The sequence below is a fragment of the Pocillopora damicornis genome, chromosome 2 (assembly GCF_964200805.1).
Source record: "Pocillopora damicornis chromosome 2, jaPocDami1.2, whole genome shotgun sequence".
In the NCBI taxonomy this organism is placed as follows: Eukaryota; Metazoa; Cnidaria; class Anthozoa; order Scleractinia; family Pocilloporidae; genus Pocillopora; species Pocillopora damicornis.
Genome location: NC_142671.1, coordinates 28,937,457 through 28,957,593, shown reverse-complemented (window position 1 = coordinate 28,957,593; position 20,137 = coordinate 28,937,457). Strand labels below are relative to the sequence as shown.

The following is a 20,137-nucleotide window of genomic DNA, read 5'->3' as shown; positions in this document are numbered from 1 at the left end:
ACTGTTATGTCACAGGCACGCCATGATCCTAATGGATAACGCATGTTTTAAAGCAAAAACATTCCTTGGTAAAATCACACTGCTCTAGGAATATGAAATATTATTATCGACGCACTGGGTTAAAGGCGGTTAAACAGGGAAGATTATTTAACAGTTATGTCGTTATGTTGAAGGAATTGGCGACTCAAAGTGAGCATCATCGAATTGTATTGTTTGAATTAATTTCATAACTAGATCTAACCATGATAAAAGACGTTTTGTTATCTAGTTGCAATGGTACACTTATGTCCCCCAAGCATGAAGATAAGTCTCTTACCGGAGACTCCAGATAAATATGTAATGTAAGTGGACTAAGTTGCAAAAGACAAGTTGCCAATTTAAGAAATATTGAATTATTTTATATTTTTTGACAGGATGTTTAGATTCCAACTCAGTCTGATGCGAAAGCCCATATCATGTCTCTATACATCGGCGCATGGTCAAAAAATCATTAATGAATGTTCGTAAGCTAAAGAAACGTCCTCCTCACAGATATTCTAGCCTTGTGTTGTTACTAAAGGCCCCTGCTGGCAACTTCTGCAACTCGTTCTTGGACAGGTCCCTAGGAACAAATTAACAAATCAATCATCTATTTATAAAGGGAGTGCTAGGTCGGTGGAAGAGTATAATAGGATAATTTGGAACTATCAACTGATTTGATAACGTAAATTGGCGATTTGCTCTAACGAAGGGCTAACGCTTGAAACCGCGGCTTTGAAACTAATTACGATGCCCAATTCACGTTAACAAATCGGTTAATAATACCAAATTACCTAATTACTTTATTTACTCCACTGTTAACCAGAATTACATAGATTACAAAAAAAATTAAGGACTTGCACTGTCCGTACGGTGCTTTTTAATTTGAGCCTCACGCAAAAATTAACTTGCTATGAGTTTTTCCTTTAACTTTAAAACATTTTCCGATTTCATAATGGCTGATCTACGGAAATGTAGATTTATCAGAATTATCCTCATGCCATTCATCTTTCCGATGGAGCAGTTAATCAAGATAACTTTTATCAACTAATAGATCAGTACACTTCCTCCAACAATTTAGTTTGAACTTTTCGGCCAATTCCACATCTGTGAGGAATATCTGTGGCAAATTATTGCTTAACAGGTTTTTAACAGTTTTTTTGGCTCAAAAAATTACTATAGCAACACTACAGTCTAATACAGTGTCACCCAGTTTTAGCTTTCCGTGTCTATCACTCAAAAGCGAGTGCGGTGAACCCAATATTTAATTATTCAGTACTGGTCAGCACATTATGACTTAGCTCTCGCAAACTGTTAAAGATATTAGAGGAATAAATTTGGACCCACCTTAAATTACCGAAAAGCTAAGGGGGCACTGAGACTACCTCACAGGCTTTTTTGTTCTCAAACTCTCAGCAAAACCTATCTCTTTATATGCTGATTGCAATTTAACATGAAAAAAAGGTATGATCACCAAACTCGCTTTCAAGTAGGAAACACATACAGTTAAAGTTACTACTGTTTTTAAAATACCGGAAAGTTAAATGGTGAACTCCTGCGGCATGGAAAGAAACTATTCGACTTCATTAAACCTTGGGTTTATGAAAATTAGGAAAATTGTTCAAAAGCCTCCGTAACGGTCATGATTTTTTTGCTCTTGTACAGCGAGCCCTTAAAAGGGTTTTCGTAATAAGCTGACCAAAAACGATTTTCTTTCACTTGGCCTCGATTAAAGGGAGTGTGCACACTTGAAACGATTAATTATATAACTTAAGATAATTTCCGAAAATACCAGAGCTTAATTTGACCAAGGCTTTTGATGTTTACCAGAACCAGCAAGAATAATTAATATGCAATGATAATGATGCACATGGAAACACCCGCAATGTTTTTGAATCTCTTAGAGGATAGTAAATACATGTAACATCAAGTTTTCCTCCACAACAAGAATTAGAAGCAAGTGTTTATATTCTTATAGTAATTTCAATGCTGCCCTCAGAAGTAACCCTGTTCCACTTTGTGTATCAGCTTTAAGTGACTTCTTTCCTATGAATATAGAGGTCAGCTCCGAAGGCTTAAACTGGGTCCAATATAAAGAGCGTTTCATTTGATCTTCAGGGTCAGTGTAGACATGTATGGACAGGACCGGGGGGGAGGGTGCGATGAGGGCATCCACGCCCTTTCCCCATTCCCCTGAGGGCCGCATGATTAACTTGTTACTGAATGACGGTTACAAAGAGGGTTAAAGAAAACAAAATCTAGCAAACAGAAAAATTGAAACATAAATAAATATCCAATTCTAAATCAAATTTAGTCAATTGGTCTATCTCTATAGCATTTAACAATAATATAATCATAAATACCATCTGCAAACTTTATCGATATTTATTTTGACAAGATTCCGTTCTCAAAAACTCTACTTCTTCTCAAAGCTTAATCGTTTTCTTCGTCATAATCTAGTTAGTGAAAATCCAATATAATCATGACGACCTTAGAGGATTCTGTTCGGCGGCAAGTGCAGACTCACGGGAAGTATTGCAACCTACTAAAAAGTGTCACGTTAGGGTTCTACAACAGTTTGACAGCAGTCGCTCGCTGCAGTTCTGAGCGCTTCTGTTGCGGTCTATTTCAAGTGTTCATTAACGTTTTACTAGAGAATATCTCCATTTTTTCTTAGCTGTCTTGTCGCCGTATAAGTAGGTTCCTTTAGCGGTGATGAGGCAGTTACCTAAAGCTAAGGGCATTCCTGAGCGGTGGTAGAAGCTTTTTTTCAAACGACAGTGGTTTTGTGGCAACTATCGTGAAGCATTCATCAGCAATATTATAGCGATGGTCGTTAACTGTTCATGGGCAATGTTTTCAAACGGTTGCCTTAGACTGTTCATTAACAGCAAATCAACAATAATGTCAATGCGCTTAGCTTGTATCCAACCGTTCCTAAGTGGTTTATCAACTGTTGCCTTGTAGTGCCTTTGGAATCTTACAGCGGATGCAGTTCTGTAGGGAATTTTCATCAACGGTGTTGCAGCTGTTATCTTCAAGAATTCGTAAGAGTGGTTTCGGGAAGTTTATCTTCATGCATTTCCAGGCGTTGTTGGGTGATAACAATTCAACACTCCTCATCAGTGTCGAATCAGTGCTTTTGTGTGAGCTGTATTCGACCAGTCATTAACAGTTTAGCAGCAGATATCTTCAAGCGGAGTTAAGTGGAGTTGCTCTTGTGACAGCTGTCTTCAAGATTTCATCAGTAGTGGCATGCAGATGTCCTCAAGCGATTATCAGAGGTGTTGTAACGAATATCCTCAAGCGTTGGTAGGGTTACTGTAGCGACTGAGTTGAAGCGTTCATCAGCGGTTTGGTAACGAAATGCTTTCAAGTTTTCATCAGTGGTGTTGTAACGGTTGTATTTAAGGGTTCACCAGCAGTAAGGTAGCAATTGAATTGTAGAATGACGTCTCATGGCTACATATGCCGGGGTTGTAGGTATTTGCCAAACATGGGCGGAAATACATATACGTATATGTACGAGGGCCGGTTGACCACAATGGACACCTCAGGCATCCACATTGTATTAAAATGAGGCAGCTGTTAAAGCTCTGATAATCTTCCACTCCGTTTTTTTATGGCACAGGGATGGCCTTCATTTTGAGATTTACTACCTGGTTCTTAGCAATAAGCTGATATGCTCCTCATGCAGAGCACTTTGTATTAAGCTGATCTAAGATCGACAATTCGAGTATTTTTGCACTGCAGTGATCCGACAAGGGTAAATGTTCTTTGATTACAATATTAGATAATGAGTTTTAAGAAATTTACTGGTCTAAATTTTCAGCTGATCTCAATATCGTTTTCTTTTACTTATCTCGCCGTGTAACTTTCCAAGCTGCTTTACCTAAGTCATTCAGTTTTTTTACCTAAAAGTCTTACAGAGCCGGAAGAGAGCCTAAAAGACATAGTCATGATGGACGAGATTTTTCCAAATTTGTCGTGGATGATATATTTTCCATGTGAGGGTCATTTCGCCCATCAGTATTTATGTTCCACGCTCAATCTATTCGGAGCAAAAGAATAACTACTCTGATATTGATGTTCCAATATAAATATCTTATCAAAGTTTATTCATCACTCAGAAATTACATATCACTTAAAGGTTATCTCTGGAAATACTTCGTTTATATCCAGGAGAAATGTTCACATTTGGCCACCTAGTTTTTGGACGACGATGCCCTTAAAAAGTCTAAGCATTAGTTTTTTTTTCACAGCTCCTAACAAAATCATACCCTTGGCGCTCGTGGAATACCAATCTCGTTACTAGATTCAACGGGTTTTCTTTGTCAGGTTGTAGTTGCTGTTGTTGTTGTTTTTGTTCTCCTTTCACCTACTAAACAGCTGCATGTGGGCTGTAAGGTCTAACTTACTATTGCCATGATCAAGCTCAATGCGTGGATCTTAGTATAGAATACCGGATATATTACTTTTTAAAGTGAATTTTGCAAATCAAAGTGCATGAATTTCGCAAATTAGCTGAATTTAATTTATGCATTTTGATTTACGAAACGCACCCAAAAAACGTCACTGAATGAAACATTATTTTCCATCCGTTAATCTTCAATACATCAAAATACAATTGAAGTTGACAAAGTCAACATGACTTACAAATTTAGCAAATCAGAATTTCTGCTGAAAACTTCCTTCGGCAAGTGCTTCAGTTTGTTGTTTGAGAGCGTGCTGAAGCCAAAAAGAAAGTCAGTTTCAACTCAAATTATAAAAGGATAATCAGCAGCTAGCCGAGTAAAACCATCATCAGTCTTTACCGAATGAGTGTCCAAAAAAAAGAAAAAAAACCGGCAAAGAAACTCTTGATCAAAAGTAAAACAAAGTCAATATCTCAAACTCCTGTATAAATCTGACTGAAAATCAACCTATGTAAAATTTTCAAATGCATTGAATATGCATTCATTGGTTTTTTTACATTCTAATTAGTGACAGAAGTATAAAAATCTAACAATTTTTAGATATGCTAAGTAAATCAGTTGGCTCTTCTTTCTTTTCGACAATCTGACTGAAGATAGAAAGGGAATCGCCCGACGTATCTGGTTCAACAGTTATGGAATGTAATTCTTCTTATTTCATATGAAATTTCTTATAAAACTACAGACGACCTTACAATGACTTTGTCTTTAGCATAACCTCTCGTACTTTAGGGAATCATTGTGCTACTTCCAAAGCCAAATTTGAGGCTTAATTGTATACATGAAAAAATTACGCGCGTCTGATTGGCTGAAAACGATTGCATTTTTCATGTAAATTCTAAATAGCGCGTGCGCTGCCAAAATTTCGTCCTTCTTGACTTTCTGTGGTCAGTTTTTCATATGGAAATCATAAACAAGACTAACGGGTAACGACATGATTTCGAGTGCAATTTGGTGTAACTAAGCACACATATAAATCTATCAAAGACTACACACTGTACTCGCCTTACGGACTCGTGCAATTTTGTTGTCTTTGAAAATTTATTGGTGCTTATTAACACCAAATTGCACTCGAAATCATGTCGTTACCTAAACTTATATGGAGCATTAGGTACTTACAGTTTTCCTGTTGCTCGGGGAATTTTCTGTGGAATTGACTTAAGCTGTTTCGTTCCACAATCGGCCGATACTAAGCTTCTCATGATACCTTTAAGGACTTTGCATTGGCACTGTTGAGGGCACTCTGACAAACAAAAACAGGCTTCCATTAAAATTTGATTGAATCATATCTGTTTTCAATTGCTCCCTTTTATTCAAAGATATTATCAGCTGAAAGCTATTGAATGAAATCGATGATGCCATGTTACAAAGTGTAACATCTGTTTAGCTAAGAATTGTTCAAAATCATCCAAAATTAATATGCTCTCTTATCGAAATAGATGACATATTTCAGATCTCATTTGTAATCAATATTCAGCCGCTAATGCAGGATTTTATTCGCCAGGTATGAAAATGATCTAAAATACTTAATTATTGGGATTTGTTGTTCTTTGGTATTTTGCGTTTGATCTGTTGAAAGATAACATTGATCTGTTGTAAATTTTGCCGTTGATGTTTACTACATAGATTAAAAAAAATCGAACCTACTTTTAATTCTCACTTTCAAAGAGATCCAAATAGACTGACCTACTAATCCTCTGTTTCCTGGCTATGCTGACCGAAAAACGGCACTCACTTTTCTATGCACAGATTTTCTAGCGTGCATTGCCTCTTGCGTGGTCGAAGTAATGAAAAATATCCTCAGGCTAGCAATGGGCACCGTCCACTAATCACTTTTTAAATGAAAACTGACAGCAGGTGTTTGCATCACTTTCTGGTGGCTACATTTGAGCTCACGGGAAAACCTGCACTGACGTCGCCTTGCCACTTTTGCTAGTTGTGTCTCTATCCATTCTGAACGATTTTGTGAGTATTCAATAGTTTGAACAGTACAGTTTTGAATGGCATCACAGCGAAAATCGTCAAATACAGATCGATTGCAGACAGTATTATTTTAAAAACGCTTTGTCATGTGAGAAAGGGAAAATCAGTTCCCTATTTTCAATGTTATTTGGATTAGTTTCACAGCTTGATCAACGGATGAAAAAAAATTTATACAACAATTCAACTTTTTTCCTTTTTTTAATTTATATAAATCAATTAATAATGGTCAGAGGAATACATTATTTGAGACCTGGTTTGATCCTCTCTCTAACGTGGAGAAAGATCAAGACATGATAAATTTCTTAGACAAAGCCGCACTATGGAGTTCTTCCTAATTGGTTTACCATTCCCCCTCATAATGGTAACAGATTGCTTATCTGACTTCCAGTACAATTTTAAACGCGAGGCCCCTTCTATTCCTTCTATGGCTGCTAAGTTAGATAGAACGGCTGCTACAACTTCGTTGTCTCAAGACTTCTTTCACAATGTTTATAAGAAAACACTGCACCAGAATGTATTCAATAAATAATCTGCTTAGAGCAAGGCGAGCGCAATCAATTGTGACAAGATGGTACCCTAGAAAAGAAAATCAACGTTGTTTGTTGAAAGACAAAACAGTGGCAACTAAACAGATGCAATTCTTGTAAACAAGTCGTCTCTTTGTTATGGTACAATGAATGAACGCCACTCTCTTAGACGCAGCGCTTTTCAATATCCTTGCAGCGGTCAATCGAGTCAATTAATAATTTTCTAACAGCAAAAGCATGAAAACTAATCTTTTAATAATTAAAAAAAAAGAAACTTAGTTATTTTGTGTTTTACTTCATAAATGTGACTTTTTAGGTTACCCTTGAATAAAATTGAAGAAGGTTCTATTCTAAAACCAAAAATTCCTAAAATCCACTCAAGACAAAGAATAAGGTTTTCCAAAAGCATACACAAGAACTGAGATCCCATTGAAGTAGAGAAGTAACTTGAGACTTACTCTCAACAACCAGACTGATGTTTTTCCTCTTAAACAGGCCATGGTCGTCCAGTTCGCAGCTGTAATTTGTATTTCTTTCTTCTTCAGTGACGTTGATTTGAAGTCGCACACTAGTGCTGTTTTGCACAACAGCGCCATTCTTTCTCCAAACAATGCGGGGAGCTGGTCCACCTTCCGCCGGGCACCACAGAGATGATGAATGATTGAGCAGGACAAACTGAGTTTTTGCGACCTTTTCTAGGTTAGTAGGGACTGGGAAAAAACACAATAAGACATGAATAAACTATACCAATGAGAAAATAATAACGTCTAAACCTAACAAATATTTACCTGTTACATTTAGTACTTTTCCCTCATAGGTATTGTACGTTAGCACGTATCCATGGCCAGATGAAAATCTCAACCACATGTTCTTTCCACTGGAACGTAGTTTAATGCGAGGAACGTATCTTCCACAAAATACACCCAAAAGATTTCCAGACTGATTATACCCATGACGGATCTCAAGATATTCCTCATCAGCACAAGGTGCTCTAGGTGAGTCAGGGTCCATCCATAGCCCCAATTCTATTTCCACATATTGCCCTTTTTCTACTTGAGGACGGTAGGTTGTATCAAAGTCTGGGATGTATCGGGAGTATACTTCCGCGATTATTGCAACTGTAACAAAGATCATAATTTCACAGAGGAATAAATATACATAATTTGCACAGTTAGTTCATTAATGACTGTCTATCTCGTTTTTTTAAGCCTCCGTTATCGTGCGCGTAAACGATAATGTAGACTCAAAACTCCTACGTCAATAATAAACAACTGATTCATGCTGTGCTACAAGAGTCAAATGTTCCCAGTCATCTATGTGGTAAGCATGGATTTCACACATAAACTTTACGTAAATAACGATGTTTTTTGTCAAGAACTGTTATGAATAGCCCTTGGTTGGGCTTGGATAGCTTCCGTTCGCATAATAGTCTAAACTGCCAGACTGCAATGCTCATCGGTAAAATTGCATAGTTTGCTTGAAATTTTTACCAAGACTCTTAAATTACGCTTTTAATTACCCTCGGTGGCCTAAAAAGATCGTTCCTTCGGTTAGTATTTTTAAAAATGTGGATGATAACCTTGGCCTAAAATGTAGCGCTCATTATAACTAATTTATGGAGCATATAGATTCCTCAAACTTAGCACAATAACATTTCTTTGCTGAGTCGTAATAATCAAAATGAAGGAGCTACTAAAAGGCATTAACACCGTAAAACAAAACTAGAAATTATCAAGGTATAACAACAAAATATTTGTATTTAGAGCCAATGAATTTCACTGAACTTTCCTACAACTGTTCTGCGTATAAATAATGTTGCCGATTTCCCTTAGTTTTGCCAATATTTTTACGTGAACTTGCGACAGAATACTCACCTCGAACACTGCTTATTTTTAACAATTCTACCGATAGAATTGATCCAAGCTTACCCTCGGCAGATGAGAATAATCTTTGCGTTAAAATTTTCTTCCAAATTTTCTCACAACCAAAACTACTCAAGGGTGTCTCACGCTCGCTCGTGAAAACCACACGTCTTAAACAGGCGCAACCGACTTACCCAAAACAAAAGAGAAAGTCCACATGTTAGACATCTTTCTAAGAAAGAAAAGCAAATGAGAATAAAAATAAATTCAAATCTATCTTATCTGTGAGCCTCTACTCAGCACCTCAGCATATCTATACGTTGTAAACGTTGCGATCCAGTATCATCATCGGCTTCGACCTTATAGCAACATCCGGCATATTTCCATTGACTGCTCTTTTATCATTGTGTCACACCTACCCCAATTCTAGTAGTATTCCATACAGTGTTCTTTGTGAAAAGTTGTGTCGGTAAATGAAATGAAAATTCATCGTCGTCACAATTTTATTAAGAAGTCAGTTGCTCACATAACGACACAAAGCGTTATGTTCTCTTATCTTCGTTTTTTTTTTCCCTTTCATTATTCTCCGGCAGTGTAGCATAAGGCCCTACTTAAATTAATTTCATCAACAGTTATAACACAAACAAGCTACAAGATTACCTGAATAGTGTTTCTTTCCTTTCTCCGCTAGAGTGTTTTTATGCTGCAGTCGCATTTACCAACACAACAAATATTTTATTCACGTATACATCAATAAAACCCTAACAGATGTTTCAAGCTGGTGTGGTTATACGTAAGTTGCCCAAGTGGAGGCTCGACATATTTTTATCTCAGGTAGCCTCTGAAGAAGAATTTTTCAATGTGTTTAACAAAGCTGAATTGAGGAAAAGAAAAAGATAAAAAAAATAGTGTTCGCACTAGTTATGGCAAAATAATAACGTAACTCATTTTTTCAGAGGAGAAAATCTTTCACAAAATGAAGTCAGCCTCTAATACCTCTGGTCATTTCCTCTTTGTTTAATAGTTAACATTTCAAATGTCTCATTCTTATTTTGGAAAGGAAGTTTTAAAACCCGCCAATCCTTCGTCGTACTTTGTAAATAAAAACATTTATACCTTTAACTTTGAAACCGAAAATCGATTGCAAGACTCGATGTCTAAAGTTAAGCACTGTTAACATGCAAGATTAACCTTTAATATTATTGTAAATTATATGAAAGAAACAGTAATATTATATTAAAAATAGGCTTGGTAAACAAACTTGTTGTCCTCTTTCCAAGAACTAACAACGTGAAAAACAGTTTTAGTTATAGCGGCGCAACCCTTTGGAATAGCTTTCCCTGTAACATTGAAGAGTCTGGTTCATTAAACCAATTTAAACGCCTTCTTTATCATAATTTTTAAACACGGCATCCACGGAAATCAGGTTTTTAAGTGGCACATTGTTGTAATTTAATATAATTTTAGGATAAGGATTTTTAGGTGCTTAGGACATTAGTCATTGTAATGGAATTTTTTTGTACCTGATGAATTTTTTTTACCGTGTCTAAATAAAGATTAAATGAATAAATAAATAAATAAAGTTGACGAGAAAAAAAAAGGAACGAACTAAATGATCCTAATGACGAAAAAAACGTTTTAACCTTAACGAGAGCGAATTCAAAGATAACACAATCAAAAAGCATGTTAACAATGTTATATATAATTCTTTTGTGCCTCTGTGTATTCACGCGCTCGTCTGTATTTTAACCGCCTGTTTATTAGTCCTGTTGTCCCAGTAAATTTGCTGAAACTTGTTATTAGGCTACATTATCTAAATCTATATTGAAGAAAATAAGCACCCGAGCACCATTTTAAGTTAAGTTTTAAATTAAGTTAAAAGTACCCGAAAAATAAATTAAGAAAAAGCCGATTGAGAATCGTCAATTTCCCTTTTTTATTTGCATGAAGACTTTGGGAGGCCGTGGAAGATGCCACTGAAATATTTACATATTTTGTTGCACTTCCTCTCCTACCGAAGAACTTGACGCAGAATTCAGTTATTATTGTTTGCCCAACTTTCTCAATTTTGATTAGCTTAATAGGACATTTCATATAGAAATCAGGCTTGTTGACAATTTTAAGTTGTTGAAAATTGACTAAAATTTATTTAAGTGTACGCATGCGCGTATCTCTGTGTTCAGCTGAACGCAAGGAAGTGAATGAGAAACTTTAGAGGAAACTGTTTGTCTCAGCTGGTTATTTTGCTCCTAGTTTGACTGATGTCAAGGCTCTCCGAGTTGTTCTTTACTCCTTACTCATTAGAAATATTAGTAAATTTTGAATCCTTCCCAAAATGCCACAGTGTTATCTGCAAAACGGGACCATCTCAGTCATGAGAGGACGCGCGGACATACTACAAAGACACAAAGAAAAAGAGACAAGCTTTGCCATGAGCATAAGAAGCCGAGACTTGAGAATTTTAATCAGAACTTTCCGAGGGAAAATTGGACACTAAAAAACCGTGAATTGTTTGGCTGAATAGCTATAATTTTATTGATAGAGGGCGGGGGAGGGGCAAGGAGTACTTGGAAATAACGATTGACGAGAGTAGGGGTCAAAAGGTATAGTCAAGAGGTTCTCTTAGAGGAACTTTTCCTGTTAACAACCAATTACAAAACCATATAAATATACAATTGCAAAACGAAAATTCTTTGGTTATTGAGACAAAAAAATACATCCACCGTATATCATAAAAGTGGACTTCTGTTGACTGCTAAAAATATCATGCGATTGTCTCCCGGCCTTCTATTGAGGAATGCATGCTTAGATAACGTCGCCAGATTTTCCAACGCAAAACTCAATCTATTCTCAAATCAGTTGATAAAAAAAGCCCACACAGATGTTTAAAGCTGCTCAATGAGGCTGTCTCATTTTAAATTCACTTTGGGTTGTTTATGTATGTATAATGCTTTTTAAAATTTACTAGTTTGGGCTAAAATAATTAAGTCTATAAGACCAGGGTTAAAATAGTCAAATACCTTCATGATGCCATAGAAAATAGTTATAGGAAAGTTGAACATGTAAGCATTTCAAAGAACACAAAACAAAATTCAACCCAATCATCAGTTTGTAGCCACAGTAAATAAGTACTGTGGCTATGATATATAATGCACATATCCATTCAGAATAATCTTAAAACTCAGATATATAATTTTTTATTTTTCAAGATTTAACAGTTAAGTTTGTTGTTAACTAATCCTCCAAGTTCGTTGATACTATCAGGCGGCCGTTATCCTTAAAATTAAATATTCAAAACTGTAGTAAACAAATTGGACAATCATCTTTTACTTCCATCTGTTCGGTTAGAATTTGAATAACAAAGGTTTTTCCATCATGATCTTATCTTTGGGAGAAACCTTTGAAAGATGTCAACGAAGCATATTATTTTGTTTTTTTTGTTGATATACTTATTACAAAAAAAAGTTCAATGGTTTATTCTATTAAATTTCCTAGAACAAAGAAACAAAAGCTTAAGCTGGTATTATTACACAGTAAACAATCAAAACTAAAAAAATAGATGATTAAAAAATGGAACTGCTATATCATTGTGATTCTAATATTTATGTGTAAAGAAGACAAAATTCAGCTACTTCAATATATGTTAGCAGTGTCTCCAAGATAATTTATTGTGTGAGAATTTTGTTGTTTTGTGAAACAATTAATTGCAACTTCACTTCAAAAAAAGGGAAGTAAAGTAAAAGTGAGAGGATGTGCTCGTACCATCTGACATATCCCTCTCCCCTGAAAATTACACTCAGTTAAGTTTAGTATGAGCCAGAAGAACCATGCAACCAGAATTCCACTGGTCTCTGAGACCTGATGCAACTTAAAGCGCAGTGGAACCTCGATTTCACAAACTTCGACGAATTCTTCGATATAACGAGCGATACTCTTCAGCCCGACTAAAGTTACAGTAAAATGTATAGGAAAGAACCTCGATATAACGAAATCCTTGTATAACGAATACAATCCAGAAGCCCAAACGTATAATATATCCCGATATAACGAACAAACTTAAACACATGACAAAAGACAAACGCGAAGCAGACCAACAAGAATCAGAATCCTTCAATTCTATAACAGTAGAACAACGTCACAGTTAACAGCTCATTATAAATGCCGACGGCGTTAAGATAACGGCGAAATTCGTAATTTCGTTCGTCTTTACATACGAGCATTTCTTGAAGCCACTTAGTTTGTTGGATGGTATATACTATTACCGACCATAATAAAGCCTGCAGTAACGCAATTACTTAATGGCCACCTCGTACATATGCGTCAGTATGATAGAAAATTCTAAGATGGCCAGTAACGCAATGACAAAATAACGAGATTTGTGACTATCATAAATCCCACGAATGCCAACACTGACACTATCAACAAAGCTACAGATCCGCTTTATCCTCTTTGTCTCTTATTAGTCACTTGAAGGCATCTTGTAGTTGAAAGTGTTTATGGCAGGAATTTCCTGTCTGATACCCTTGTTCCACTGAAATTTGTCCTCCGTTCTTTAAAAACAAGGTGCTGTAGCTATGTACAGACCTGTGCAGCGTACTGCAGCTTCATGTAGACATTAAAGCCCAAATGTTATTTATAGTCATCGTTCCGATCCCGAAATGCTGGGTAGCGCGACGTCACACTACAAAAAAAAAAAAAAGTCATCAACCATCCCTCGATATAACGATTGGTTGTTTTTCCGCAAATTCGTTAAATTGAGGTTTTCGATAGGACGAGCCCTAGCCTACGTGTAGCCGCACTCTCTCCCCCCCCCCCCCCCTTCTCCCGAAAAAAAAATCGAAGTGCTCTGTGAGCAAACTCGTGAATTGACACATGATTTTTTAGATTATGTTTAATGTTATCTGGTTTAGGGAACTTTGTGGTTGATTGTCATATCTAGAGTACGAGCATTAGTTCAGTGTTCGCTAATGTAGCAAAGAAACAAAGTAACGTTGGGATAAGAAGGCATTACAATTGAAATGATCATGCTATTACATTTGACAAGGTAGATGATGTCATGTGTTTTAAACGTCTATCATTTTTGTTTCTGGCTCAAAAGAAAAGGTTGGAAGTAAATGTGGGTGAAAAGTGAAATTTACTGTCTTTCGTTGTAAATATTAGAAAATCAAGGCAATACTGTCTTAATGAAAACATTAACGATTCCCTCTTTATCAAATGAGACAAACGAGAACGAGTTTTGAGTGATATAACTAAGCCAAGCCTGCCACCGTCATTTTGGATCTCCGCCTGGGTAGATTTAAGTCACGTGCTAGGCAACGTATTATCAATAACAAGATAGAATTTCATTTCAGGCCTGTTTATCAATTTTGTGGTGTGTAACTTTCGTATTTTAGTACGTTGTAGGTATGTTGAATCTTTAAATTGTCTTGAAACTTAAAAGAAAATTGTTCTTTAAAAATTCACTGAAAATCGGTAGCTAAAATTGTTTGTTTAGGTGTTATTTGATTTTCGTGTTAACTTGTTATTTCGTCAGTCGCCGGCATCTTCCGTTGCTTTACACAGGAAAAACACACGCGACGAAACGTAATGATCAATTTTGTCCTCAATCTCACGCTATAACAGAAAAAGCTTTTATACATCTGTAAACTCCGAGCGCTTCGCAGTAAGTGATATTTTCAATGAATCTTCGGATTGTTTTCAAGTTCAAGGATTGTAAATTACAATTTTATAAAAAACGAAGATTGTTCTGTTATTTCAGTGTGAATCCTTGCATGCCTGCCAGTCGCTGGCGCCGCTTGTTGAAACTAAAACGAAAAAAAAAAAACTCTTTTAAGATTATCATTGGCTTCTTTTTCATCCCACCACTATTCTTAGCAACAAAGGTCGCCATTTCGTCTGTTTATTGCTCCCCAAAAACTATCAAATGCACTCAAAAGCCTAAAATCTAAAAAAAGTTTACAGGAATCGACCAATCGAGCGAGCGAGCGAGCGAATGCCATTCCCCACATCGTATCTATAACTCGCTCTTGCGCATGCGCGCAATTCACGAGTTAAAAAAGGGAAACGGAAACGTTAGTAAAAACCGCTGTCAAACTGACCGCGGTACACGTAGATGTTCTTGATCGGCTGCATTTTTACAGCATGATGTAAATGTTACATACAAAACGAGGAATGATTTGAAGGTGTGATTTGAATCCAAATGGCTGAGATGGATTTCTAATTCCACAACTTGGAATTTCTGAGAATTTCTGGGAATTTCTAGGAATTTCTAGGTTTTTAGAACTAGATTTGTTATGGTTGGGAATTCTTAGTCTGAATTTACCGTGAAAATTCACACTTTTATTCCTAAGAATTCTTAGGAATTCCAAAATCCATTTTGCAAGGGCAGTGCAGTCCTGGGTTGCTTTAATCCAACAATCAATTTAAAATTGCTCTAGATGCTATATCAAATCACACAGTGTTCAAAAAAGGTTCCCAACACCAGTTATTGAATATGACATACAACTCTTTAGTTAGCAAAAGATTTGCAACTTACCAATTCAACATTGCCTTGTTGGACAGTTGTACCAATGTCAGCCTCAACACTAAGGAGACAAAACATCATTTGTCAACATCAAAACAGTCACATACATGTAAAAACTGGAGATATGAGTTGCTTTCTACCATCTCATGTTTGGAGGATGACGTACTGTATGTTCCAAGAGATCCATCATCAGATTCTTTGTCTTCATTAAAGACACTAATCTTTATCATTTCTGACCATGTGAGTTGTCCACAAAGGCCTTCACTAAAACAATCAGAAACAAAACAATCAGAAATGAAATATCCCATGTTTTAAGTATGGACTAGGAACCAAAAACCCATCAAAATCTTTACCTTGAACACTTCATTCCATATTGGATTCACTGTGCTGTCCTTTGTCTTTATGCAGAATGTCTTGGCTCCCACTGGCAACAGAAAGAAATATCATCATGAGCTATGGTGCACATACAGTAAGATACTCATTGGTGTTCTAAAACAATTATCTTGTCTCAGTGAATTTATCTCCTCATGGAGGCAAAGCAAATGAGAAATCCAAAAAATGACTTAATAATTAATAAATTTATGTTTCACTGTATCACTGCTGATACTATTTAATTCAGAATAAACAATTAAAAAAGTTTACACAGATGTAGAATTTTCAGAGGAGTTCTGACTTAAAGTATGATTCACTTTCCATGAAACTGAGGAAGAAAATTTTCAGTGACACAAGCACCAAAAGACACTTGGATACAATTATACTTCACAGTTTACCCACAATGCCCGTACTGTAATTGCTTCCGTTGAAGCTAAATGTTACCACTTCCGAGCTGAGAAAAGTGGCGAAATATTTTCTGGTAAGATTGACACCCCCGTGATTAGTTCCTTTAAGACAGAAAATCACAGTTAGCGATTCATTTCAGGATAAGACGCCGTGTGATCAAAATAGAAGACAAGTGAGACCGTAATTTCTCGATAAAGTAATCAAGACCCGCGAACGTTGGTAAGCAATAACTTGTTTTGTGATTATGTTTCCTAGTTCGTAGTTGTTACTCAAAGCGAAACTTATCACTCGTTTTCTAACTTTCTTTTAGTTCTTTTCATTGCCACGTGCTCGTTTCCAAAATCGAGATTATTCTTAAGCTATGATCACAATACTTAGGTGATTTCTTCACGTAATGATTTCAGTTGACCGCTTCGATATAGTAACACCCCGAGGAATAGAAAAGGAATAAAGAAAGAAAAGATCCTACATTGGTTTTGTGTTTATCGCATGCGCGTATATCAACCCAGGAATCGAGTTTTCAACTCTAGCTTGAAAAGAAACATTTACATGAACAGACCTCAAGAAGTGACATACTTCATCATTCTCTTTGGGATCCACTGTCGCTGAATTGGTTTCATCCGCTATGGAGTTCTCTGCTAACACGATAAAATAATAGAAAAGCAAATCGTTAACTGGGTCACTCGGCAGTTGTATGAGCGAAAAAATACGGTGGAACATGAATAAGGTATCACCAAAATGTCTAAAATAGAAATGAAACATGAGATTCAAGGTGGACGATCGAGTTATGTCAAAGAAAATCAGTCATGTACGTTTTCATTCTTCGTCAGCCAAATTAACAATTAAAAAACAATATTGGCAAATTCACGCCACCTATCCGAAAAGGATCGATCATTTTCGAGCGCTTTAAATCAAGTTATGAAAAGGTGTGGGCCGATACATTTCAAGTTCATACGAACTGAACGAATTTCCCTCCTCAGGTCTTCACCTGCTACGCGATGAAGTTCTCATAAATTGCAAAACCGAAAACTACAAATACATCAGGTTTAAAATGAGATGTGCTTTAGGGCTTCCAAGTGGCAGGTTTAAAAAAAATATATTTACGTAACAGAACAATTTTTAAAATGCTTGCGAAAAACTCAAGTCAGACTTCCCAAGTCCGATCTCGGTCTGCCTTGGGCAGTCGCTGCAGTCTAAACATGACTACAAAGCGATACAAGTCAAAGCAGAGCGCAAACGATTACGCTACCTCAAATTTTACCACTACCGTGACAGTCCTTGAAATCCATAATAACATGTGAAAGAGTTTTTTTTTACTGTTTTTTCGTCCCGAATTCACTGAGCAACGAGGAAACACTGTTGAATTTTCCATGGCTTCGTGTATTATGACGCAACAAACGTAAACTTTACAGAAAACCCACTGACCAGCCCTAAGTTCGAACAGACTGACTCGCTTCTCTCTCAATGGCATTTGCCTTGGTTTCAAAACGCGTTACAGTGCACAATATTTCATTTGACGGATGTGCCTGACTTTCATGAAGAAAAATTTTATTTCGCAGCACGCAAAACTGAATGAGACAATGTGGCATACGCAAGCATACATCCGTTTAGCATGATTCAATCATCGACGCTCGCGCTCACGCCGTTGCCAGATTCTTCGAATCACCTTTTTTCCCTGTTTTCATTTTCGCTTTGTTTTTCAGTTTTTTCACGAGGGGCCAAAGTGAGTGGTGCGATGAACTACAACAGCGTCGGCCAGTAAAATGTCAAAGAGTAGTGACAACCATGGAGGTTGACAGAGAAAATGAGTTCCCACCTTTTTACTGCAGAAATCACAGACAAGAAAAGCAGCCCCTAAGTATTACCGATGCCATAGCCGTAGCGCTCCACTTAAAGGTTTCACCTTCATTTCTTCATTAAACTTATGTAGAATTGTTAACCAAATTATTTCAAGTGTATTTTGAAATTAATAACCTATATAATTCAAATAGCATAAATACTCATTAAATTATTTTTAAAAACATTTTTTTATTCCAACTTCCTGCATTGTTTGGCTTTTATTAACATGTTCTTAGCAAGTGCATTTGTTAAGTACTCATGGAAGCGCGCGCATCGATTAACAAGGTAATTTAATATTATTAACTAAGTTGAAAACGTAGATTGGTCACCGTTAGGAGTTTGAAAGTTGACGTTTCGAGCGTCAGCGCTTCGTCAGGGCGAATGGACGAATTGTGGGTTGTGTGCGTTTATATGCAGAAAAAGGAGCTGCGCTGTTGTGGGAATATGGTGGAGAGCAAACAAGAACAAACTAGTTGAATGAAAAGTGCTCGTTGATACCGTGGGAATAAAGAGTGACGATTTAAAATTATCGGTGGTTTGAATTCGTAATTAATAGAAAGGTAGATGACTTCATCGGGATTAAGTTCTCCGTTTGTAATTTCGCGACTTTTTAATATTTTTCGTTTTGACGAAACACCCTGATTCTTTTTCTACTGAGCAGTTTTCTGTGGGAAGAAATCAACAGTACGTTTCAACAACAACAAACGATTTCACCCGTTGGGCTCATATAAGGTTTATAAGAAAGAATCGTGTTTTTGCTTGAGGATGTTTGTTTAATGATCGTAATCAATGCTTTCTTCAAGGTCTCCAATAGGGTTCTTCAATCCAGCGATCCCGACTAATATTTTCTCTCAATCCCGTAATTCTGACGGTTTATACCGGTCAATCTTGATCATAAAAGTGTTTTTCTAGTCCATTTCATAAACGCAAGAGGGCCTCTTCGGTAGGTGATGATTTTCTCAACCAGCATAGATGCGTTGAAGTCTTTGGTCACCATAAGGCGTAAGTTTATCTCTTTGTAGTTCATTTCAGAGGTTTTCAAAGTTTTGCACGAATAAAGTACACTATTCACGGTAACGACTTCCTTCCGATTTAACTTCGATCACACACAAACGTATTAGTAAAGAGAGGTCAGTATCAGGGAAACGCATAACAATCTCAACAACTGCATAAAACACTAAAGGTGACGGCAATCCTATTGTGCCATAGCAAGGGAAATAAAGAAAAATAAAAAATTACCTGTCTGTTATTAAAGCGAATATTTCTTCCAAAGCCAGAACCTCTTTCGAGGAGGGAATCAGCCTCTCGTTCCAAAGATGGAACGCCAACATCATCACTCAAGGAATCGCACTCTAATATCCCACTTTCCTCTTTGTCTTGTTTCCCGCTGTTTTCTTGCTATTCCTCAAAGTCAGAACGCTCGAGGCTAACCGGTTCGCTCGCCTGAATATCTCTCTGATTGAGGCACCACGGGGGAGTTAAAGCTCTTGTTGCTGCTGCAGCAAATGTTTATGTCCAGTCCCTCATCTTCTGTGTGCTCTGTGGTGCCATCAGTGCGGGAGGTAACGGTTAAATTACTTGTATGGCCGACAGGATAATGATACGTTCTGGTACAGGATACCAAGAATTTGGATTTAAAATAGTACGCCGCCCAATGGGATGGCCTCTTTAAGCCTTCTTTGGCTGCATTTCCAAACTTTCTTGCGTAATGTAATACCTTGAAAAGTTTATATTTGTGATGCCCAACTCAGTGAATATCCCCCACGTCTAATGTCATGCAACTCAACGGGTTAAGAGCCGCACATCGATATAATTCTGAGACTTTCTGGAGTTTCTCAAGGCTGTTATGCCGTTAAGCACTGCAATTAACGCACCAGTTTTAGATGCCACGTTACCCTGTGGGCCACTGAGGACTTTTGGTAAGTTCGCAACTTCACTTTTCATGGAATTTTAATTCCTGCGCAATTACTGAAGTGTCGCTGACCAGTGCGATCAATTTCATCATAAATTCTCGTCAACGGACATCCCCGTTCTTGGTTCGTTCAAGTGATTATTTCAGTCCCGTATCCCGCCCCTTAGAACCGCCGATTCCCGTGTCGCATTCATACCCGGCCTTTAAATAAGCCTTATCCA

General features: G+C 36.9%; 1 protein-coding gene and 1 long non-coding RNA gene across 5 annotated transcripts; both read right to left on the bottom strand.

Moving 5' to 3' along the window:
• Positions 1-211: 211 nt before the first annotated feature.
• Positions 212-11,087, bottom strand: LOC149050703 (uncharacterized). Of its 2 annotated transcripts, XM_089198257.1 has the most exons (6): positions 9,057-11,080; positions 7,789-8,118; positions 7,459-7,710; positions 5,610-5,733; positions 4,675-4,746; positions 218-601 (listed from the first exon to the last, which is right to left on the bottom strand). In XM_089198257.1, the coding sequence occupies exons 1-6, from the start codon at positions 9,088-9,090 to the stop codon at positions 526-528; spliced, it is 888 nt and encodes a 295-aa protein (XP_089054383.1). In that variant the 5' UTR covers positions 9,091-11,080; the 3' UTR covers positions 218-525. The 2 variants fall into 2 exon arrangements, with proteins under 2 accessions (XP_089054384.1, XP_089054383.1); XM_089198258.1 differs by lacking the exon at positions 4,675-4,746 and having other exon boundaries at positions 212-601; positions 9,057-11,087.
• A 2,070-nt stretch (positions 11,088-13,157) lies between these two features.
• On the bottom strand, positions 13,158-18,413 carry LOC149050702 (uncharacterized). 3 transcript variants are annotated; one of them, XR_016184360.1, is made up of 5 exons: positions 16,725-18,413; positions 16,160-16,266; positions 15,739-15,809; positions 15,552-15,649; positions 13,158-13,543 (listed from the first exon to the last, which is right to left on the bottom strand). It is a non-coding gene; the product is annotated as an uncharacterized LOC149050702 (long non-coding RNA). The 3 variants fall into 3 exon arrangements; XR_016184358.1 differs by having other exon boundaries at positions 16,160-18,413; XR_016184359.1 differs by having other exon boundaries at positions 16,171-18,413.
• Between the last annotated feature and the right edge of the window lie 1,724 nt (positions 18,414-20,137).

Coding starts and splice junctions, on each gene's coding strand:
- LOC149050703 (XM_089198257.1), bottom strand. CDS start 9,090: ATGTCTAACATGTGGACTTTCTCTTTTGTTTTGG. Junction 8,119..9,056: donor GACTTTCTCTTTTGTTTTGG/GTAAGTCGGTTG, acceptor TCTTTGTTACAG/TTGCAATAATCGCGGAAGTA. Junction 602..4,674: donor AATTCTGATTTGCTAAATTT/GTAAGTCATGTT, acceptor ATTTGTTCCTAG/GGACCTGTCCAAGAACGAGT.